The 26011-nt window shown below is 35.2% G+C and overlaps 1 protein-coding gene across 5 annotated transcripts in view; it reads right to left on the bottom strand.

Moving 5' to 3' along the window:
- Positions 1 to 26011, bottom strand: part of KDM4C (lysine demethylase 4C) — a 265851-nt gene that overhangs the window by 196866 nt on the left and 42974 nt on the right. For all 5 annotated transcript variants that reach the window (XM_034073180.1, XM_034073181.1, XM_034073182.1 and 2 more), the window contains exons 6-8: positions 23020 to 23069; positions 13085 to 13188; positions 7807 to 7944 (exon numbers count right to left, since the gene is read on the bottom strand). In XM_034073180.1, coding sequence (XP_033929071.1) covers positions 7807 to 7944; positions 13085 to 13188; positions 23020 to 23069 — 292 coding nt within the window. The remainder of the gene's footprint in view (positions 1 to 7806; positions 7945 to 13084; positions 13189 to 23019; positions 23070 to 26011) is intronic.

Below are 26011 nucleotides of genomic sequence, written 5' to 3'. Positions count from 1 at the left end.
TTCAGGCAGAAGGATAAACCTTAAAAACTGAATACAGACACACTAGCACCAAGGTCTTAATTTAACTTTCAGCAAATTATTTCAAGATACACCTCAGTAACCTCCTTTTTGTAAAGCCTAACAGTATGTTTTATTGTCAGGTTTATCTAAAACCAAACCAGGCCAAGTTATACAGGCCATTTAAGATCCTTTTCAAGAATTTTAAACCTCAAAACCTTTTAACTAGTAACAAACAAGCAAGACCTAATCACCCAAGTGATTAACAAGCAGAGTGGGGACACTAAAGCTGCAGCTGAGGCATCCTGTATGTTCATCTCCTTTTTCATATATCTGGTAGCTACACAGCTCATATGTACTAAAAGTAGCACCTACACTTTATTTATCCTGGTATAGTTATCTCAGGATGGGGGTACATCATTTAGTCTTCTTCATTCAAACAAGCATTCTGTACTGCTCATACTAAGTCGAGGATTTTGAATTGCTTATATATTGTTTATATACATATATTTATATGCATAAATATATATATTTATATATTGTTTATATATTTCATTTACAGTGTTTTTTGTTTAAAATGAACAGGCCATGCATGTTTCAAACCTATCAACATTTATTCTTCATTTTTACGTAGTATTCCACACAGTCACAGAAAAACAAGAGAGAAAACTTCAAGTTTTTCATCTCCACAGTATGCTTGGCCTGAGCCAAAACTGTGATTCCAGTACCAACTGTAGGACTGATTCATCTCCAGTAGGGGTGAATCTTGTAGAAGGTCCCAGTAGAAGATACATAGGTTAACTGAGTGAAAATCATCTTGCAAAACTTTACTTCTACATGCAGAAGAAGGAAAGAGATGGGGGTAGGGAACAAGTACATCTGAGTTAGAGACAACGTCAGAGAACAACGCAAACTGCAAGGAAGAAATATCAGCACAATTGTTTCCAGTATCCTAAGACCACACTTCCTTCTGGTGGCACCAAATTACATGAAACCCATGAAACGAAAGCATTTCTCACTCTTCCAATACTAGTCCTAATGGAGTACATTGCAACATCTAGGAATAGAATTACCTCTTATAGGTGTGATGATATGAAATTTCTAATGGTTCGAACTCAAGGGTCAAATGGTTGCAAAATGATTACTAATAATAGTAACAACAACAACAGTGAAGTTGGGGGAGAGCTTGGTTTATGAGAAGGAAGGTTGAGGGTGGTGGTTTTAAGGGAACTGAGCCCTAATACTTAAGTTATATTTTTGCATATCAGATGAGGTTGCCTCCCAGTGTCAAAACAGAAAGTTATTCTGGCAAGGCTGGAGAACTGACATCCTCTGAGAGTAAGAGAATGAGTTAAGTTTTTTTAAGACTAGTTTTACTTATGAAAATGGTATAAGTAAGAGAATACAATGACAGATGGCTCACTTAACTGCCTGGACATGCACTGACACCTGAATCACTTTCTGGCACCTGTGACATTTACCTGAGCCAGAAACATCCATGCATAACCTTTGTCACATGCACTGTAGCAGCACACAGAAAAAGAAGTTCAGCTAGGTACAGATGGAAAAGATTCATGAGAATCCACACTGACCTTTAGAACCACAGATTACTCAAGATAACAACAGTACTTGCACACAGAGTAGCACAGACTGTGAAAACATAAAAGCACAATCATATGACTTTTTGGATTATGAAAACTTACAACCAGTTGCTCTGGTACTGGTTGGGAAATGGGAAGGTACAAAAAAAGACAATAGAACATAATTCTCTTTTGCATTTACAGGCAAAAATATCCTGATTATCGCTATTCCTTTCTAATCCCAAACCCTTAAGAGTTCCAAATTCAAGATGCCACAGTGCGAGAAGTCCACAAGTTATTGCCCACTAGGAGACTGACAATCTGCTGCTATTCTCAAGAAATGCTGAGTTTGGGGTGTAAGAACCAAGCATGAGCAGTAGATGATGGCAGTAGTAAAACAGACAAAAATAAAAGCTAAGGAACAGATCAAGATTAAAGAACTAAACATACAGAAAAAATAAAAGCTAACATTCCATGACAACTACAGAGATGAGAGTGGCAGCTGATAATGAAGTGAAATGTGAATGCAAAGGATTTTCTTTGAAGTGGTGTACTAATACCAGGACCACAAATGGAAAGCATGTCTGGTTCTGGATCTTTGCAAGATGCCATCAGCAGCCAAGTCAACGATATAAGGGGACTAACTAGTATTTCCAGCAAGTAAAAACATTCATTTGTACATCTTGAATAAAGCTGCTATCACTGCAGACCAGTATCAAATGTCATCAACATGTGATGTTTGGGAAAAAAAATAATACTAACAACAATACAAAAAGATGTTTCCTTGACAGCAGTACCCACTTCAAACCAATAAATTAAGCTGATATAAGAATCACTCATGAGCTTATGTACACAGCTATTTCCAACATTCAGTACTAAAACACTGCTGCGGAGTAGAAAGCTACTTTTCAAGTCCAGGCCTTTAAATCACTCACCCACATTTAAAAAAAAAATGATAATGATGGTACAAGTGAGTTTTAAACTGACAAATAATATTGTATTGTACAAAAACAACCTAAAGATAATCCTCCTTGGAAAAATTATTACCTCAATAAATTCTGAGATAGAAAAGTGCTTTTGTGTGGTAAGTATAATTTCTTTTCTGACAAAATTATTTAAGTGATACATACTGTCTCTAAATATACATTTTATAATAAAATACATTTTTTGGATAGCATAAGCTGGACATGGTTATCTTCAAGACAATGACTCTTCTTTTACTCAGAAGAATCAGGATACTAAATAATTTTTCTTCCCTTTGAAACAGTCGTAACTGCTTGAGGCTGCTGCAGCACAAAAACAAAATATCTTCACAAAGGTCTCAAAACAGTCAAGCTGAAAATCTAAGCCAAAGTTTCATTTAACAGCCTGTCAGTTTTTTGATGTGAAGCTAATGAATGCAGTGGCAAACAAATCCATCAAACCTAACATCAAAACAACTGCACTTCATCCCACCAAAGGGAAAAATACAACCTGCAGTCCAGCACTTTGATCTAACCTATCCACAGAAAATATGCTGCTAAGCAGCTACCACTGCAAAATGCATGAGTAATTACCAACTTAATTTTATGACAGAGAGCAATAATATTAAAGTAGCTCAAGTTTCACATAGAAAAGGTCGGTAGACTTCCCAGGTTCTACATCCCAGCTAAACAAAAAAAAAAAAAAGCTTTCCAACATCTGAAAACAAATCACGTCCTAAAAGAAGCTTCAATACAAAAAAATCATTATAATGACTAGTAAAATCACCTAGTGTGACTCTATCCCTGATAGAAGGCAGTAAAATTTACATACATTTATACTGAGTGAAAGTCACCAACTGGTGCCACAAAACAGAGTGAGCAATGACAGCAGTGTTCAAAACTGCCAGTGCTTCCTCTAAAAGCTGTTGGAAGTATAGGTATCCATTTTGCAAGGAGTGATGAAGAGTTGTGAGAGAACCTGAGACAAGGATTTGTAAAAGTAATGGACAGGGACATTTGGGGATTTAAACAATAACAATATGAAAATAGGAGAACAGAAACTAAAATAATCACCACTGCATAAAGAATTACAGAGCCCTAATGAAACCTGCTCACATAACCAATCTCCTCTACATTTCCTACACAGGACCTCTACCTCAACCCAGTTCTCTGTTCTATGGACTACTTCTCCTATCAGCCTTACGTGGGAATATGCAGTCCAGAAACTCTACATAAGGTGAAAAGAGATGTGGGTTTTGGAGGAATTCCCTGTAATTAGGAACTGATTTGCCAACATGTAAGCTTTGCAAACATATGTAAACCAGCAGCAAGGAAAAAACAAGAATTCTAAGACAGAAAAGGGAAAAAAATAAAAACCAAAAAAACTAAAAAGAAAAAAAAAAACTAAAAAAAAACCAAACATGCCTTTACACAATGACACAAAAAATTATTAAAATTCTAAATGTTTCCAATTCTCAGTATGAAATTTGAGTGCATAATGGTCCTATCTATCAAAGCTAAAACTTGGACAGGTGAAAATCAGGACAGAACACCAGTTTTGACACCTGTAAAGTGAGAGGTCTTGCACTGATACCTTGTATGAAGGCAACATTTGCACTCTTTAGAAATAACAATTATAAAAAAAAAACTAATAAACATAGATGATCCACAGATTTGCTGTTGGGGCACAGAGCATCCTGTCCTGCAGCTAATGAACATAGGAATACAAGATTATTCTCAAACTAGAGAAGTGTCTTTTATCCAATTGCTTCAGAAGGATTTTTATGTCATTCAACATAAAAGAATTATGTGCAAATATTTCTGTTCACAATTCTGAGAACTGAACATCACCCTTTATTCACGAGTTACCTGCTCAACACAAATCATAGTAGATACTTACAACACGTACAAGCTACTTGCTACTGGCTCACCTGCCTTACCAAAGTAACAAAATCCACTGGAGTAAGGAAACTCAAAACACACTTCATGAAGCTACACATTTCCACCCTACTGAAATAAGTGTGGGCTCCATTAGGAAAAATGGCAGATGAAGCCTGAAGAAATATCCTATCTGCCCCTATTTTATACCTTTTTTTTCCCAAAAAAAAAATAGCATTCAGCTAATGAAAGTTACAGTGTGATGATGGCTATCTAGTGTGAGGTGTCCCTGCCCATGGCATGGGGGTTGGAACTTGATCTTAGGGTCCTTTCCAACCTTAACTACCCTATGACTCTATGACCTTATCTAAAGTTCAGAGTACCTCTCATCCTCACAGGATATAACAGACACAACTAAAGTAATTGTGAGCTGAGCACTACCTACTTCTGATTCATTAAGTCCTGCCATTATTCAGTATCAGCACTTCACCAGCATTCCTGTTCACCACATCCATTTGTCAGTTATCTTCAGCAGAACATGGCTAGTTTGCTCCTTTCACCAGCATCTCCGACTTATCTTCCTGTGTGGTCTTCCCAGTTGCAAAAGGCAGCAAAATCCACACAGAAATCTACTGTTACTCTTTCTTCCCAGAAAGGAAGTGTTACATAAGCTCTATAAAACAAGCTGGAGGATGTATCTCTGCTCCCACTGTTCAATTACCACAGGTAGTTAGGATACACATAGTATAATCAAGATCATAAGTTTAACATTGTTAAAGGCAGAAAATAATTTTTTAAAATTGCATCCACAGTCTCTGCTTAACCAAAGTTTCCAATAGTGAGTGTCTCTGAGTCAACATTTGCAATCAATTTGACAGAATCTTTAACACCATCTCATTTCATGAAGGAAAGCGGTATCATCACACAGCCTAAACGTTTACTACAACTTTAATGGAAATCTTTGCTGGATTTTTTTTTCTGAAGTTCATGAAGATTGAATATTGACTGTACCTTAGGATTTTTTCTTCTTCTAAGGCACAAATCCAGCAATTAGAAACTAATCTCCAAAAATAAAAGTGTTCCTGTAGGAAGACAATCAATCAGTCATTGGTATACCATATTCTCTAAGGAGAATACAGCAACAAACCTAGATATTGCTGTATTATGCTGACACAGGCAATTTCTGCAGTACAATACAGGGGACTAGGGAATTCAAAATAACTTTTTCAATTCTTGTACATACCACATAAAGAAATAGACAAGTCAAGCATGACATCAGTACTCTGACAAATGGGAATGCAAGCCTGTGGTGGTTTGGTTTCCCCTTTTTTTTTTATGTGAAACTACCAAAGCTGAGGAAAAAAACCTGCTAAAATATCAGTATTCTTTAAACACAGAGTCCTCTTACCTATTTCATACTTTCAGGAAGTTTCCTGAGGTTACAATAAAACTATCCTCATAGCTATCCTCATGCTCCTCTGGAGTGACACTATAATTAAGAAACCGCACCAAATCTGCAGTAATTCCATAACTTGTGTGCCCTTTCAAAGTGTCATATAATTGCAATTTAACAACAGATAACCATAATCTTTCTTTGACTTTTTTACCCTATTAATACACCATAAAAAGTATTATGAATAATTATTTCATCACCTTCCCATTGCTTCTTTTCTTACATATTTCTTAATTATAAATAAATAAATAAATTCCGACTATTAGCACTCCCTAGCATATTTTTTGTCATTTAAAAAGAGAAGAAAAATAAACTTAAATCCTCATTCTTGCAGTAGTAAGTAATAGAAAAATAAGTAAGAGTCATTAAGCACTCTGAACACTTGCCAAAGAAATTGGGGTTCACATTTGACAGTGGTATCTACGATTTCTCTATAGAGGAAGACAGTCATTATTATTTCAGATGCCATTTCGAAATTTTCTGATGTTTAAATTCAGCAGCAGACACCAAAGACCCACTTTAACTTCTTTTGCTATTTATGCACAACTATGCTTTTATGTGCAATAACCACACAGCACAGAATCCAGTGTCCCAAGATGAAAGTTTTAACCATACGTTAAAGAATCTTGACTAAATAAATTGGTATTTGGAGTGCATATGCCAAGACCTCTTAGCTAAAAATTCAGAACTTCAGAAGGACCTTTGAAGCGGTGTAAAGGAATAAAATGTCATTAGCTTTAAAAAAGGAACTTCTAACTCCAGTGAGTTTAAATGTGACAAAGTTTACAGTGTAATACAATAACTGAGAGGCACACTGGAGGCATAAAAAATTTAATAGTTTGTACTGGGGCCAAATGGTAGACCATATTTTTAAAATATTAGAAATTGTACACTGAAAGGATGTAGCTGTAGTCACCACTATGCTTTTTGCTACATCTGAAGATAAAGTTTGCCATTCTTGAAGTTCAGCTAATCAATTAGCAGAGTTGCAGAACAGTCATTAAATTTACAGTCATTAAATTTACAGTCAACACCTTATCTGTTGCCTATTAAAATACAATTTTCCCATTAAAGGTAAAGACCAAAGTGAACACGTTAGATGCATACTTATGTTTTCAATACTTTCAGCATTGTCAGTGTATGCATACAGAGGCAGATGACTCCTCCCCTTTTAAGCATATTCAGCCTCACAATAATAATCAGAAATGCCGTGAATCATAAATTTCTGTTAAGAACTTTCTTACGGTCTTCCAATACCAAGCTCTTAATGAGAGCACATTACTATCACTTCTTAAACCTGCACATCTAATTTTGCGTTTTATTCCATGACATCTTATTCCTAATATATTAAGCAAATCACTATTGAAAAGGGTTTCTTTTGTTCAGTAACAAACAAGTCAATGCAAAGAATGTCTCTGACTTTAACATTCTGGGAAGCATACTAACCAAAACTTATATAAGCTGTAACACTGAGAAAAATCACAAAATACAGAAAAACATAACAAACTTCTGCTGAAAAAACAGCACACTTTCTTGATTTGTGTATGTACCCCCATGATGTATACAAAAAGAAGCAAAAAAGAGCATGCCACGTAACAAAATTTTAATCTAGGTTTAAAAGCGGATGTCAGTGGTCTTCACATATGCTAACCTCAGTATATGTAGTTTCAACCTAAAAATATCCATAAATAGATATGGGTTTCAACAGCAATATATACATAAAGCTGGAAACAAAACTCACTAGTGCGAGGAATATACACTGGTGGAAGTATAACACCCACTATAAAAAAAAGCAACTATAAATAACATTTCAATGGCAATATAAAGCATTACCTGATCTAAAAGTTCTCCCTTTCATCGGCTTTGATAGATTGTCACGAAGAAATACCCACAGGAAAGATCCCCTGGCATGTCAATTTTCTGCAATATGACTTACCAATTTTGCTGCTTTTCCATAATCAATCCATCTGAAGGTGGCAAAGTTTGTTGACTCTGCACAGTTAAAACCATGGTTAAATCCTGCATGGTATCCATATGGGAAAGTGATCATAAATTCTCCTGCCTCTTGTGTAACCTATAGCACAAAACAAACAAAAAAATCCTCCAGGTGAACCACATTACAAAGTCATTTCTGTTCCTAAAGCAATGAAAACTATACTTGACTTTGCAATTACCTAGAAAGATTTTTTTTTCATGCAACTGCAATGTAATGCAAGAAGGAATAGTATACTTGAGACAAATACTGGTGTTACTTTACAAATTTAAAAAATACTGTCAAAAAGCTAATCTTGGAACACAGGTTCACTAGTAATAAAACCTGAAAGTACAGCAAACTAGAAAAAACAGTGCAAAGAATAAATATATCAATATTCATGACTGAGAGGAAGCAAAGACAGTCGGGACCAAAATGCCCAACTGTCATCCCTAAATACTAGTATGAATTAACTGCTGATGAAATTATTCCATTCACCACCATGAAGGCGTTTCTCTTGGAAAGACTGCAGAGAGACCCTTCTCTCCCATACTCACCCATTCAAAACCTATGATTTGAAGACCTGTGACAGCAGACCTGATTTGCCTTTTGAACGACTTATTACTGATGTTCAAGCATAAAGTAAAAGAAGCTCTAAGTTTATGAGCCTTAGCAGTTAAAGAGAACAATGCTGTCTGCCCCAAAGGAACGCATTGGATACATTTGGATGCCCACAGGTAAGATTGTTAAATCATTTTTGATAGGAAAGGAAAAAGAATTAATGGCAATTGCCCTGCACAAATTCTTCACCCTTACAGCTCTGGCAGTGCCTAACTCGGTGTCCTCTGGGGAGGAGGATGGCAACACAGTAGCCAAGAGCTGTCCTGCACAGTTATCAAGACATCCACTGGCAGGCAAACATGACTAAGTCCATCACCTTATTCCATAAAGAGCAGACAACTCAAGGCCCACTGAGATCTCCTGCACCGCCACAGGCTGCATGCCAGGTTCTCCCTTGAGTAGGGACACCTCTCAAGGTTACTCCTTGAGGCTGAGGTAGTCTGTACATGAATTAGGAATAAGCACACTGAAACTGCAACCTTAGCTAAGTGACGTAAAAGACTGAGCACATATAACCCCTTTGACACAAACTGTTGATTAAATCTGGGACTAAGTCTACATCCAGCTGCACCTAAACCTCCCTCAGAGAAGGAGTTTAGAATGCAAGGGAGTCCTCTCTGAACCTCATGAACCAATGGGAGGGTCTCCCTGACAGTTTTGTCTGACCCTGTCCTCTCTGCAGTAAATACTCAAGTACACCTTGCCATCAAATCTTGTTAGATTCGATGTCACTGTCACATTTACCACTGAACTTTGTGCTGTTGCTTCTCTCTTGCAAATGAAGCGCATCCTTCTCCACAACGGCTACTGACACCAAGGGGAACTGTGCATTGCAAATGCCATGCAGAATGTCTCAACATAAAGCCATTAGACACAACTTACATTAAAATTTCTTTTAATCTGCCCCTGCCCTTCCCCCCTCTCTCTTTAAAGCACAGCTTAAGAGAGCAGAAGGACTATGGTACTATTGATAACAAGAATTCCAAAATACCTAAGGGACAAGTGGCCCAAAGGAGATCTCAAAGAGGCAAGGCTTGACTACAGTTAAGCTTTAATACTGCTTTAGAGAACGAGCAAAAGTAGTTCCAAAAGACTGCTCTGTTCTTTACACATACAGTGAAAAAAGTAAACAAAAAAGAGTGCCAAGGCCACAAGAAATCACAGAAAGAAGAAAAACCTTAAAAACATCCCACCCCACACACAAAGAAAGAAGCACTGGCCACGATATTTTCTTTCAAGAAAGAAATCTCATCTTCCTATACCTGAATGAACCACTGCTCCTCTGGACATGAAGAAAACAACATGGCACTTCTTGTCAGTCACTAATACCCTCCCCACTCACAGACAGATCTAATCTCTTGAAGTCAGACCACCAAAGCCTGTATCAAGGACAAGCTAGTCAGAGACTAGAAATGGCATGCTGTTTTCTGTACTACCTGATAAAGAGTTAATAAATAAAGTATGTGGAAGGGTTAAAAGATTCCCCATACAGTCTGATGTGTCTTTTTACACGAAACACACACCAGAGAACAGGCCCAGCAAAAACCCATTTAAATGAAGCAAGTATCTGAGCAATGACTGATGACTGTTCAACATGATGCATTTGCCAATCATAAGAAAATAAGACTTCTCACAGATTAAACAAGCCATTTTTATTGTGTGATAATGTTTTGCATAAGCAATAGAGAAGGAAAAATTGGAAAGACAAACACAACCTTTTAGGGAAATAGACTTACAATTTGAAATCACAAAAAGGGAGAGTAATTTTAAACACTGCCAAAATTGAAAGACCTCCAAACATTTTTCTTATTAACATGTCACGTCTTAAATCTCAGCTTTTTGCTGACATGGTTGTCTTACATTCAGTTTCTGCTTTTGGAATCTCCTCTTTCTTCTCTTTTGAAAATCTCACCTTACAGTTTTATAAACTGTCCTTTTTTTGTTGTTGTTGCTCAATGAAAGAAAAAATGCACAGGGATAGCACTTCAAGATGTAAATTTCTGATTGTGTTATGGGATGAAGGAACGAAAGGAAAACAAGGAAAAGAGAGTCAGCCATCAAAGCTAAACAATGAACTGGATCTTACATTTAGCAAGGTTAACTTTTTGTGGGTTCATATTTAGCATATACATGCAAATACACATACAGGTGCATATATTATAACTGCTGCTGTAGCACTCCAACAATCGCTGTGGGAATGTTTAAGAAAGATAATTCTCAATGCTAACAATCCTAAAATTTATCTCAATACACCCTCCTACTGCTGACAGTTTAGCAGGTGTTCTATTGCAACAAGCAGCAGTTCAGCTGCCACCTGGTAGGCGTAGGCTGACTTATCAGCATTCAGCACATTTCCACTTCTATCACTTTGAGCCATGAGAGATCACAGCCTGGTTCTATCTATTATTCGCTTTCTCACTGAATCCCATTAATTACAATTACACTTAGGTACAGTCTGCTTCCTCACCAGACTAGGTGAAAGAATAAAACTTCAATATTTAACTATTTCTAGCACTTTATTTTTTATTCTCAAATTAGAATATAACAATAATCAAGACACTGAAATAAGAACATCAACTTCCCTACCCACTTGAAATGTGTGGCACTGAAAACAAATATGCTGGCATTCTGCAATACACTATTTTAACTCCAACCACTGAAAATTATACTGTTCAGAATAACATTCTGTAAATCCAAAACTATAAATCTAGTTATAAAACCCTCCAGTTTGGAAGGTTTCACCTGACACTTCATGATGAAGCACAAGGCTATGAAGGGAATTAACATTTACCTATATATTACAAAAACTGAACTCAGCAACTACATTTCCATATTATATCATTCAGAAAACAAACTACTTCTTATATGAGTAATACAGTCAAAAAAGTTTGTTTTCCACAGCAGGTAATATCTTTCTAAATGCCTACATTTCTTCAATTTTATACATAGGCTGATTTAAGCATGGAAAGTTAAGCTAATTCCAAAAGGCATACAACAAATCAGTGCCTTCATCCCACCTGTGCTGCAAACAGTGTTGATAACACAGGGATATTTCAGTCACTGCTGAGCAGCGCTTGCACAGCATCAAGGCCTTTTCTGCCTCCCACCCCACCAGGGACCAGGCTGGGGGTACACAATAAACTCGGAGAGGACAGAGGTAGAACAGCTGACCCAGCTGATCCAAGGGATATTCCAGACAATATGGTGCCATGCTCAGCATACAGAGCTGGGGTAGAAGCAGGAATGGGGGGGACATTCAGAGTAATGGCGTTAATCTTCCCAAGTAACCATTATGTGTGATGAAGTACTGCCTTCCTGGAGATGGCTGAATATGCCTGCCAATGGGCAATACTGAATTAATTCCTTGCTTTGTTTCACTCATGTGAACTATCTCAATCCACAAGTTTTCTCACTCTTACATTTGTGATTCTCCCCCCTGTATCACCAGGAGGAAGTGAGGGTGTGTGGTTCTTGGCTGTCTACTGGGTTAAACTACAACAACACTATACACGAAATCATTCACTTAAACATTATTTCTATGTTTCAGACTGTTATAAAAATGTCAATTAAAACAGACAGAAAGCACTGCATTATGCTATATTCTAAGCAGGGAACATAATCCACTAAGTCTGTATACACAGATCCACATAGTATCAACAAACACCACATACATTAAAACAGTAACCACAAAAATAAAGCAGGACTGCGGCAAATGTGCTGAGGCCAAAAGAAATTACAGAAAGTAGTGACAGTTTACAGGACTATATTGTAGCAGGAATAGTGAGAAAAAAAAGTATCTATTGCCTGGTTCTTCTGAACATCTTTAAACAGTCTGCACTGTGGGAAACCCAGAATCATAAACCCTTGCTGGTGAAGACTTTTAAAAACATCTGTATAACATAAACAGATGTTCAGGAAAGGGAACCAAGCTGTACTATTCTGAGTAGAATTACAAACCTCTTAAATTTAGAAGTTCAGAATTTGCAAAACACTGAAGATATTGAATAAATATATTTAAAGAAAAAGTAATGCAGTAAAACCATTCTTATTAGCTGGCACCTACAGAAAGTTCTACATGGAAAACAGTAAGCTAGAAAATGTAGGAAAGGAGAAGAAATTGAATACTTCAGATGTTTTTGAAAATAGCTATGTGTAAAATTCATCTGCAAAAAGAAAGCCAGTTATTCTTCACACTTTATATAATGTTCTTATCAATTGTCTACTCTGCCACTACCTAACAGCACAAGATAACCACTATTTTTCTAATATGCTACACCATAAAAAAATAAATTAAAAAAAAAATTAAATTTGGGTTTATTCATTATTTTAAGAAGTGTTTCAGTCAACAGCTTGCATGGAAATAAAATGGGAATATAAGATTTTAACAAAAACTTCTAGCATAAAGATTGTGATGGCTACAAGTGTTTTCTGCTAAAAAATTCCAAGCTAAAACATGTAAAAATCCTAATACTACAAGCATTTGTTTTCATCTTTTCATGGAGTCAATGCCTAAAAAAAAAAAAATATTATTTTGCATCACCTTTACTATAAAAAATCCTTATAGTAAACACAATCTAATTCAATGGATGAATGCACTGTTTAAAAATAAACACTAATGTACCTTGTCAAAAGGAATTCCATACTCCTTCAATATTGATGGAGAAATCAGAGTCATCTTGTGGCGAAGAAAAGCATCGCATCCATAAGAGCTGCTGGGGAAGAACCCTAGTACAGCAAGGCAAGCAAAAATGGGTATCTTTTAATTAAAGAAGGTAGAAAAATGTTGTTATATTTGACAATACATAATACCACTTAAACTCATTATTCTATAAACTCATAGAATATTTTACTGTGTAGTTGCTAGGTTCTGAGAAATCTGCATAAAAATCAAATGTTCCTCCTAAGATTTTCAACTTATTTTCAAGGGGAGGAACTGCAGTGCTTTGGGTTTTTTCAGTTTTTGATTATGCAGTAAAATAATTTTAAATAAATTTGGACATGTAAATTAGGTATACTTTTCTTACCTTTGACAGAAGTATTTTATTGTTGGGATGTGTGGGTTTTTTTTTACATTAACATTCATTCTACAACCCCTGCACACACAAAAATCAACTGTAGTATATAAATTTAAAAGGATTTCACAATGACCAGATTTATCTAATACTTACAAGCTATCTATATGGTAAACGAATACAATTTTCTATCTAGGAAATGCTAGAAAGTATGGCGACTTTTATCTGGTGAAGTAAAAACAGATGGGTTTGGGTTTTTTGCTTCTTTTTATCTTGTTTTAACTTCTATGAACAAAGAATTCCCATGTTTAAACTTTGATGATTATTCATGCACTACTCCACAAGCCCTCCTTAGTTCATTACATAATTATATAATCCAGTTGATAAAAATACAAAGACTAATTTTTCACTTTTCCCTCTCATTAAGACAAGGCTTCAGTGTTATTAAAATCTGGTATCTGACACTCTAACCAGAACGTGAACAGCACTTCAGCTACCATTCAAATAAGTTACCTCATCTTTCCCTCTCTAAAATGGAAATATTAAGTTCTTTAACTTAAAAAGCTAAAACCACTTAACTTAAAACCACTGTTAGAAGATACAAGGCAGAAGTGAGAAGAGAGGGGAAAGTCTCTACAACAGGGGAGGAGAGAGAGGGGAAGGTCTCCACAACATGACTAGTTTATTCCTTCCTGACCTCCTTTCTAACTTGATTCCAGAAAGAAGGTAACACTCTCTTTAATGACAGTATTAATACTGATTCAGGGAAATACACTTTTGATTCATTTATGCATTATACTTTATGCCTGAAGAACACAAAAGATCTTTGACTGAGATCCAGATTTACAGACTGCATGAATTACCTAGGATTACTGAAGGTGTGTTTATTCACAATAAATTAACCATAGACACCACTCAATTATTATCCAAACTGAATAGTAAGTGTTTTGCTGTAAACACCTGGTAATTGTATGAAATCAGCAATAAAAGGTCACCCAAGAAAAATACGGGACAAACAAACATGACTAGACAAATGACATAAAAAAACTTGTTTAGTGGGCACAAAATTAGCCACAAGACATTTAACTACTAAAAGAAGAGCTTTCCATCATCTCCTTACTGTTTGAACAAGTCGCTGTATCCCTCTCACATAAATGTTACTTTCTCATTAACAGATGCACTTCCATTCTTGAAGCAACAAGCTTGCTACTCCATTGAAAAAAAGACAAAAATAAAACCAAACAAACAAAAAAAAGCCCACCCTAAATATTTTTAATGAATTGGGAAATAAAATATGAACAACAATACGCCATAAATGTATATCCTTCTCTGTAATGTCAGAATTGATTTCTTCTCTCTGATGAGTTTTATATTTAAGTGATGACAGTTACGTAATCATGTTATAATTGTTATATTCTTTGTACATTATTTTCTAACATACTCCCCAATTCTGGGAGAACAATTTTTCAATGATTTCTCAGATATGAAGCAGCACTTCAGAAGCAAAGGTGTAATCTACAGTCAGGCTGATCAATGTACTAGGATGTCTGCAGAGATGTGGATCAAATTCTATTCAGATTTATCATTCTTTTTTCTCCCTACAGAATTCTTTACTCTTTTTTGGAATTGCAAACGACATCCTAAGTTTCAAAACATAATAGTCTGTAGGTCCAGTTTATTGTATGTGTTTGGCTTCACTGACTAGAAGACAGTTAAAAGAAACTACAGCAGAACTAGTGGGCTCCAGCAAATAAATTTCAAATATTCTGGCACAACTAATGCCTATAATATAATGATAACAATCATAACTTGGAATCTATAGCACATGAGCTTCAAGAAAACTCAATCCTGAGCAGCATAATAACAGAAATATACTGGAACACACTGTGAAAAAACTGAAAGTGATATTTGAGATTAAGGAAATTACTGGTACGAAAAGTAGTAAAAACCTTGATTTCTAAAGGCAGCGGAAGCTTGACTGAGTTGTTTCCCTGAGAACACAAATTTTGTACTTAATTCTACTACTGCAATATGCTTAATTGGCTCAAAACATGACAATAAAAAGCAAACGATGGGCCGATACCCAAAACTTGTTATATCGTTACATCTCCAAGAGACCAGAAATAGTTTTGACAACTCCAACCAGAAGGCATGTTTGTTGTTGAATTCTAAGATAGTTGCAAAGAGCACAGAACAGCAGAACACAACCTGCTCAAAATCCATTAAGAGAAATTTACAGAACATCTGCTGTGGTTACAGAGTCCTTAGAGTGAAATTAAAGCGCAGCCTACACATTCTGTACCACTATAAACTATCTTTTGACTGTCAAGGTCTATACTTATACACTCCAAGTTTCCCATCTCATTCAACTAATTTTTTTTAAAAGCGCTTCCCTTCAATGAGCAAGACAAGAAAGGGAGGTAGTATTTCCTCATTACAAGACTGTTTATCAGAAGGTCTTTTGCTCTGCCCCGGCTAAAGCTAAGGTTACACAAGCTCTTCTTTCAGGAAAGAAAATCCTAATGGGAGAATTTGTTAGCAAGTGTAAAAAATACCTAGTAGCACACTGAGAAGAGGATGTTGCATTAGAAACATCACAAGGTCATTACAAACACGTTAAATGCAAGCCAGTTCAAGATATGTCTGCAACACACCAGAACCATTCCCAAATGGTAAACTATTGTTAAATTCACCAATTTACAGGATTACCGCTTAATTCTGGATATTTAGTGAAATCCCACATCCAAAAATAGAATTAAAAAAATAAAAAAACAAAATCTATGTAAAATGCAACTACCGTTCAAGTTCTGTAGTACATTCATGCTCTTATGAGACACATGGAATCTTAATTTAATCCATTAACACTAATCCATTAACACTAATCCATTAATTCTGAATCAGTTCTACAAAAGCAGGTATTTTGTAGGAATCTGGATGCAATTCTAGTTTCTCAGATGGTTTCTCATCTCCTTGAGATGTGGCTAAACATAAGTATTGAGAAGAAGTGCAGGAGAGGTTTGCCACCTGTACCCTAAGTATCTTCTTGAACACAAAACAACAATTCAAAACAATTACATCATAGGAACCAATGATCAAAGATCATGGTAAAACACAGGATACTCACTGATATAAGTCCATGAGAAAAAGATAATCCAGCTGAAAATTCTCTAATCGTGATTTAAAGAAACACTGACATTCTCAAGATTTAGACTGTACTAATTCTGTTCTGTGAGGCAAATTCAGCACCCCGTAGCTAAATGTTTGGGTATGAGCACATAAACTACAGGCAGAGTACATTTATCCACCAAACTGAAAGTGCCACTCAGGCTTTTTGTAAAATCTTATCTAGTTAATATATGCAACAATAAGAATCCATGAAAACAGACAAGAGACTGTATTTGCAATCAAAAATATGCTCTCAGAAGACCCTACGTTAGGTGTCAGACAGATACACAGTCTGACAGCTAACACAGCCCAAAATCAGATGATTTTACACAAAATAACCAAGGCTATTTGTACTAACAAAATAGAACTATTTATTGATTTACACTCTTACCACTGGGCTGGTGAAGACACACCTTTGTCAATGCTACTCCACCTCAGTAGACAGTGACACTAACATACAATTTCTAGCTTTCTGATCCAGACTCTAGATACAGTTAAAGCCTTCTCATCACTGGGGGAAGTTTACAGCACTGGGCATGAAGCAGATTCCTAACTGTGTCTGAGGAAAACAGGATTCACACAAACAGAATACTGCTGCACAGAATCTCCTTAAAGTGCACATTAAATTGTTCAGGGACAAAGAACATTTTAAAGTTAGTTCAATTCTATACATTATTGAGGAACAGTGACATTACTACCTGAAAAGCTCATTTTTTTTCACCCTGTGAGCAACACTTCTACATATGATACACAGCTCAGATTAGATGACCAAGTGAAATCACAGCTATCATTCACACAAACTGAAGTGGATTGGTTTCTATTCCCTGGTTGATTACCTTCTTCAGGATATCTGGAGAGCTTATTTATGGTACCAAGAATGTGTCCATACTGTTTCTAATTAAACTGCCCTGGGTTCAGCAGTAACAGTCATTTTTCTCCTTCTTAGTAGCTGGTGCAGTGCTGTGGTTTTGACTTTCAGCCTGGGAACAGGGCTGATAATACCCATGTTTTTAGTTGTTGCTAGGTAATGCTTACTCTGACAAAGGATTTTGTGAGTCTCATGCTCTGTCAGGGAGGAGGGAAAGCCAGGAGGAAGCAGAGATAGGACACCTGACCCAAACTACCCAAAGAGGTATTCCATACCACAGCACATCATGCCCAGTATATAAACCGGGGGGGAGGGGTTACCAGGAAAGCCCACATCGCTGCTCGAGTCAGGCTGAGTATCAGTCAGCAGATGGTGAGCAATTTTCTCTCCCCTTATTATTATTATTACTGGTGGTAGCAGTAGTGGTTTGTGTTATACCTTAGTTACTGGACTGTTCTTATCTCAGCCCATGGGAGTTACATTCTTTCAAATTTCCTCTCCATCCCACCCAGAGCAGAGGGAGGAAGAAAGGGGGTAGTGAGTGACTGGCTGCGTGGGTCTGAGTTATCAGATGGGCTTAAACCATGACAACTGTTTAAGCAACAATCACACACTGACAAATCACAGTATTATTACTGAAAGACTAATTCCACAACTCCATGTACTTGAATAGGAGATCATTCTATGATCCACAACATCACAATCTGGCCAATAATAAAGTCATTATTTAAGCACATACACACACACATAAAATCATATTCTTAGGAAACTTTAAAATCAAATTCTGACATGCCAATGAATGAGGCTAGATTTCCTACATTTTTCTATACTTCCATACTCAGGTCTTCACCTGAAATTCTACAGTAAAGTTGTTGTATTTCTATTTTATTAATGTCTATTGAAAATATTAAAATATGAAACTACAGATATAAAACTAAGAACATAAGAGAGCACCCTAAATTTAAATTTAATGTACCTTAACTTTAATGTAATTAAAAATAGTCCCAGAGAAAGTAATAAAGGTCAAAGTTACAGAAATTTTTATTCATGCAGATCTTGATTTAAACAACTTAAAACATACGAAATATTAATCAGAACTCAATGATCAGTACTCTTGGCACATACGCAGAGATGAAAGGAGAACTGAGTTTTCTAGTCATTTTCTTTTTAGATTTTCTTTCAGTAGGTATGAATACAAACTTCATATAACTAATTTAAATTAATTTGCAGTCATTTGAACTGATTTAACTTTCTGTTATAAAAAAAAATAAGGAGGATGAGTCTGCAAGAGAACAATTCTCACAAAGAAGCAATGGCAATTTGTATGCTATACAAAGCAGAGCAAAAAATAGTCAAAAAAGAGTAAAAAAGCCACAAAAGCACCAAGTGCTGTGAAATATGAGTGTTGTTATGCTCAGATGAATAAGTTACAGCCTTAAGTTTAATATCTCTTAGACGATTTTTCTAACTTTACTTGTAACTATTAATTGAGAAAAAGCTGTTCAAGTTTTTATATTTTAAACCCTTAGAAGTTATGCAAGTTTTATGTCAAATTTCATTTCAACAACTATCTGTGTTTTCATATATCGCAGGTAATGACTTCTGCATAGAATTAATTAATAGTATAAACTATACAAAGCTTTTTATAACACCCCTACATACTTACAATATATTAAACTTTAGTTTCTCTTTTAACATAATTGAACACCACAGATAGATGTCTTCTCTCTAAAACAGTTTCTGCAATTAAATGATCTATTAAAGGATCTTGAAAATCCTTCAAACTGTCACTTCCAATTTGCCACTTTGCTTCAATTCTCTTTATTTTCTAACCCATTTTGTGAAAGAAAAAATCCTTAAGAATACCATGATATTTCAGATTTACATAACAAGTATAAAAATTGCAGTTAACAGCTCACTTGAGATTTTATTACATTTATGTATACATAAAATTGAAAAAATCTACATAAATGAGAAAGTAGCTGAAGGGCAAAATCAAACTGTTGTCTTTATTAGATGCAAGTCTAATGTCTTTCAGTTTAAGTATTTGTAGGTGCCACAGTCAATCAAGATTTCAATGGAAAGAAAAATAAAAGCATTCATGCACAAAAGGCATGTGTGGTAATTGTGATACGCAGACAAGATAATGGAAAATATTCTGGCTTTCCTTTAATTTTATGTATCAGCTGCTGCCCTGAGTTAGACAACCTGTCCCATCTTATGCACTTATTTTATTTTCTTAATTATTCAGGAGCATTCAATTAATTCCATAAGAACCTGCTCAGAAGTAACCTTCCTGAAATAAACTACTTCTTTTTCTTCAGTGTTATCCTTATGCAAGAATATCTTCAATACAAATCTCATTAAGTACAATGGCCTCATTTACACTATGCTGTATTAATGTTCACTATTAAGTGACTTGCAGTAATGCAGTTTACTTCACTTTTTCAACTTTTTAAGATACCTTACTATAATGTTCAGACTGTATTTTAACAGGCAACAGTTAACCTCATGGAAATACTCAGAAATGGTAGTTTCCCATTTTAAAAAAAAAATTAATTAAGTCAAATTAAGTCTACCATCTTCATTCTTAAGAATTACAGCATCATCTTCCACACTCCATTCTAAGCTATCAGGTGAACCAAAAATATCATAAAAAGAACCTACTCACAGAAAAACATCACAAAAGACGTTAAAGTCAAATACTAAAATCTTAGGAAATGTCAGTGAGTGTTGCCTGTGAAACTAACTCACCTACCTTATTTTGCTATTACAGTAAATATATCTGTGTGAACATTTTAGTTATTCCCCAGAAATGCAGTTTTATTAACTGAACAGAATGGAACAATTAGATCTTTATAACTTCTACTAACATTTAATTAATGGCAGTACCAGACAACTCACTTCCATGCAGATGTGTACACACCAAGGCAGAGTGGCATGCCTGGGCAGCTTCTTCAAATACAGCAATCAGTAAGGATCAAGGAAAATGACGTAAATCTGTGCCAGTGTACCTGAAGCCAGATTTCTTTCCCTCCTACCTTCTTACAGCATTTCTGGACCTAAGAACTGTTATGCTGGGTGAGACTGAAGTTGTAAGTCCCATTTTGTCTGTTGTCCAATTCTGACTCTGGCATTTGGATATTAAGACACTGTGCCCCCAGTATGCTGGCTTCTGAGAAACAGTGATTTTGGAGATCTCCACTTCTTCCCATGCTTGATGCTTTATTCCTCTTATTGTATTAGGCCACCATTATAAGTGCGAAGAGGCCTGAGCACATTCAGGCCAGTTTTCTAACATAAGAATGTCTTAAACTATATAAATTTACACTAAGTGTCTTGAAAAGCTCCTATTTAGCAAAGCATGTATCTCCAAAAGTTACCCACTTCCTGAGTTTGTCAGGTTACTCCAATATCTGTGGAAATTTGGTTACGCAAAGAAAAATCTGCAGGTATTTTTTAGCCTGCAGCAGTGCCATGTCTCAAAGCCACTTAATTTATAGAAATGAGTAAACAAGAGTTGCTGAAACTGCCCATTCTCTTCCTTCCCTCTCACAAAAAAAAAAAAATGGTTTGATACACTCATTATAGAACATTTTTAACCTCAATAGTTTTGAAATACTGCACAGCTATAATAAATCAATATGAAACCTATAATAAATGACAGAGCAACCATGTGAAATAAAAAGTCTATCTATCCAAAGGCCTTGTTTTCAGAAAATGTCAAAAGTGGACATACAGAGAAGTGTTCAAATACAGCATGTAATCAATCTTTGCTTCCTCAGAGTAATCTAGTACCAACGAACTGGTGCTCCAAGACTTCCAAAGCTAGATGCAGTTCCTATGCGCTCCTAAAAGATTTCTTTGCCAGTGTTAACCCATCTCCCCCTTAATATATGAAAAATTTTACAACCCACTGTCGAATTCACACTGTGACAGAAACCATCGTATTCTGTTTGTGTTGATCCAGCTAAGACTCTTCATTCATAGAGCTTCTAGCTGTACCAGAAATTAACAACAGAGTGAATAACAAGTATTTAATCAACTTTTCCATGCCAGTCATCACAGGTCTTTATCATATCCTCTTCCTTTTATTTGACACTCTTTCAGATTTAAAAGTTAGAAATTACGAACAATTACTAAAAGGCAAATTTTTCAGCTGTCCTGGTATCCCTGTCTAAACCTTTTCCAATTTTCTATTCCTTTTACACTTTGCTCATTTCCTGTAAATCTTAAAAATAATTATTGAATTATCTTCTCACAAGTCAGTGTCACTTGCCCAGTCTACTATGTTATCAGTCAGTGAAAGCCAAAAGCTTCAAGGTAGGTGTATGAAGAGTTCTATACTTTGCAAGTTGGGAAAATTATCTGGAAAGCAAAAAAAAATTAGTGACAACATTCCCAAATGAAACTATGGGAAAAATTAGGAATAGTAAGTGTAATCATCCAGGCTGAAATGTGTCTGAGACATGCTTTTAAGACTGCAAGTCCACAGGTCTTTACTTTCACATCTCACTGAAACATGCCATCTTACTGTTCTCAGCAATAATTTAAAAGTAGCTCAGAAAAAGTCATGCAATCCTATGCAGAGAACATAGATATAAAAAGAAATGTAGAAAAAAATAATCACAATTTGGTCCTTATATAGAATATTTAATTATCAATTTTCAGTAGCATTTCTTATACAATATGGTTCATCTCAAGCTATAAAACATGGGCTGCCAGGCCCAGAAACATGCTTATTTATTCCTATGTTCATAAACCGCACTCTTCATCTAGCAATGAAAAGAGAGTTGTAGTGCTACTGAAAAGTAATTACTGTGTGAGAAGAATTCTTCTATAGGCTAGTGATTTTTATCCTCTAGATCTCAACCTTACAAAAATATCCTCTGCTCCTTCTCTGCAGATATTTCTTACACATATGGAGGGCAAGAGCCACCACATGCTTTGGCTAAAGTAGATTTAGATGCCTGCCCGCTGGCCAGCATGCTGCTACCAAATCAGATTTAACATTGGTACATTTTCTGTCCTTCCTCCTCCCCAGAGGTACTAACCAGGTTTCCATTCCTCTACCCAGCCATTAGCTTTCAAGAAACATCCAAGACTTCAACATTTCTACCTTTGCATCAAATCTGGGTAAGAACTGAAGATTCAAAAGTTACTGAGGAAAAGAAGGTATGACAAGAAAAAGCAAGGGCACAGAAGAGATGAAGATGCTAGCAATGAGAATCTATTGGACAATAAAACACTATGCCTCATTTTTCCAAGCTTCGCCAAACTGAAAATGACAGTACAAAATAAAGTTCTAAGAGGAAAAATAAGATTATTTTGTTTCTTAAGAATTCCTCAGAGTACTAGAACGTATTCGTGTTTGGAATCATGTCACAGACAGATAAAAGTCACACAACATTAAGTAACAAAACACGGTAGGTGAGTCAAGGACACTGTTTTTCACTTCACCGGAGGTTTGTCCTTCAAACATTTTACATACAGAGATATTGAAAATATTACCTTGAGCTAGTCTTTCAAGCCGCTTCCCATGCTCTGGAGGAACAGCATACCTAAAATTCATATGAAGAAAAGGATTAAATGCTTAAAGATATAATTACTACAAAAGCCTCATCTCATGTATAATAACTATCTAAAAATACAGAAGCCAAAGAGATTAAGGACTGAAAAATTATACACAAAAAAGATACCAGTTTCTGAGGAAAAAATGAGGATTTTTTTTGGAAAAAAAAATTTAACATTATACTATGTAGATAAAGGAGTTTATTTCCACTATTTAAAATAACGTATATTGACAATATTTGATAAGATTACGCTACTCCAGTTAAAATATATACATACACTTTCTTTTTTCCAAATTAAACAAAAACACACAAAATAAGTCTAATTTATAGAAGTTTAATCTCTTTGAATTTTGCTGTGCTTTACAAGACATAAAAGGGTTATTTGTCCTCATGAAATCATTACAATTAGAGTTTAAAAAATCATTTAAGAAATAAACTTTCTTTACTGATCAATATTACAGAAATGCAAAACTGGTCAACTGAGCTCTCAGTAATCTTTGGAAAGATAAGACAGGCCAGGATTTAACGGGCTATAACTATTTATTTAGCTAATCTAATGCAAGGTGCTAGCTAATTCAATGCAAGGTGGTAATTCTCATCATTGTCTTCACTGGAGGTCTAGATTTGACAGTTGCCCATTCAAAATGCTTACTCCATTACGAAGCATCTAGTTCCTTCCATCTATAGTATGCAAAACCTTACAGCTTAATTCAGGGCTGTGAAATACTTCCTAGGATCACAAATTTGTAATCACAAATCATCATTTTAGGTTCTTTGCTGAGACAGGTTTTCATAGAACAGGTACCTCCTACTGATCTACAGTTGCTTCTCAATTTATAATGAACATACTATTTACGCAATTATAACATTACTTCACAGTATCTTCTTCAGCATCTAATAATAAAAAACAAAGCAGTGCCACATCATCAAATGGATCAGCTCTAATTTCTGAAAGATCAGAAAAACAATTAAAATTAAAAAAAAAGATAAATGAGAATTTTTATATTAAAAGTAGACAAACCTTCTTACAAAGATAGAATTGAAAAATAAAACACTTTCAGCCCTGAGTTGAAATTTGTTCAAAAATAATGTAACAAACATTTGCACTTTTATCACAGTGAAATGCCGGAAAGACCACAGAAGAAGATCTCATCTGGTTTTTTGTTCCTCTCTCATGAAACGTTCATTTGGGCTTTAACAAGAAAAATAGCCAAGTAGCCAGAAAACATGTCACAAACAAATCAGGATTTCAACAATAAGTTCACAGTAGAATAATCTAAACTATAATGTTAGTAAAACCAAACAAATACAACTGTATTTAGTTAAAATGTTTTCACATTATTGCGAATGTCAACTGACAGACTAACAATACACTGAAAATTGTTGGCATTTTTAATGGAATATATTAATTCAATCCAAACTTTGATAATTCAGCACTGAATTTTCTAACTTCAAATTAAAGAACTGCCTTGTCCTTAAAATACTGATACAAGAATATTTATTTAGAAACATTAAGTGCAGTATAACGTTAAGTATTACAGTTGTGCTTTCTGAAACAAAATTTAATATATAATCTTTAAAAGCATCCTACATAATCTGATGCTGTTGCTAAAACTAAACAGCATTTTTATCTGTATCTGAAGTAAGCCTTTCATTTCTCTTTAATTCATGGCACAGATACAATGTGTACTTCTGATTCTCTCTATTCTGCCTTTAATTAAATCGAGAAACAAGACTTCATGCTGGCCATGACTAATACCCACTTAGCATAAATAGGGTTAGATAATTTTTTTAGAAAATAACCAGAAAACCTTAGCCAACATTCTTCCTAATACAGTTTCAAGCAGAATTTCTTCAGAGTTTAAAAAGTTTTCACCAAGACCTATACAAACTATAAAAATTAAGTATTATTCAACCATCAGCATGCATTCTAGTCCTGGAAAAAAAGCTTCCATCACCAAGTTTGTTCCAATATGAAAATCCTGGTTTAAGGACATATTCAAGATGGAAATCAAATCAAACTCCTCACTCAGGAAAACTACGTTAGAAAAAGGAAAAAGTACAATTTGTCTTCATTGACTGCAAAGAATGCCAAAAATCAAATAGCTGCAACACGCTTTGTGAATTGCACAGCTGTCATTGTAAAACAACCAAGGATATCCCATTAGAATGAGTCTCCTAGTTTAGTCTGCATGTTTCCATAGAAATGAAATTTACTTTCACAGCAAGAAAAGCAGTGGAGCTAAATTACAATAATGGATACACAAATAAGAAGATTTCAGAATTGGGTTTCTTTTACCAAGGACCCCTTAACATCATTCCCAAGATGAAAAATGCAGGCCTTATCAGGATCCTAGAATGATTGACTATGTGATGACAAGTCCCTAGTTCACAATAACAGAAAATAAAACCTGCACTGTTATTTAAAAAAAAAATAAAAAATATCAGGTTAACTAATAAAAAAGATTTCCTACAAGTCAATACAAGGCTTTATGAGTCAGCACAAAATTCTATGAACTGTCAGTCATACTCTTTCACAGCTGATCTGCTTTGCAGTCCTCTAATGTCCAGGATGAAAAAAGACAAGGGAAAAAAAAGCTCATGAAGTTAAACAGATGGGGGTTTTTTTGACCTGCAAAACACAGTTACAAATAAATTTTAAAAACAAATTTTAATAAAATTAAAATAAATTTAAAGGTATGGATGAATGCAAAACCAAAATCATCAAGCTTGCACTGTAAAATGTATTAAAACAACACAAAAAATATAGTTATAACACTACCAGAACAAGAAGCAAAATAGGTGTATAAAAGACTAGTAAAAAAGTATAAAATTTAAGACTAAAGTCTTATACTCCTATTTTTCTAGTGAACTTTCTATGTATGCCTCAGCAAGTAATTAGAAGACTCTATGCCACATGAAAAACATCA

Source organism: Melopsittacus undulatus, chromosome Z, assembly GCF_012275295.1.
Source record: "Melopsittacus undulatus isolate bMelUnd1 chromosome Z, bMelUnd1.mat.Z, whole genome shotgun sequence".
Taxonomy (NCBI): Eukaryota; Metazoa; Chordata; class Aves; order Psittaciformes; family Psittaculidae; genus Melopsittacus; species Melopsittacus undulatus.
The sequence above is the reverse complement of the archived record's forward strand: the minus strand, read 5'-3'. Positions and strand labels throughout refer to the sequence as shown.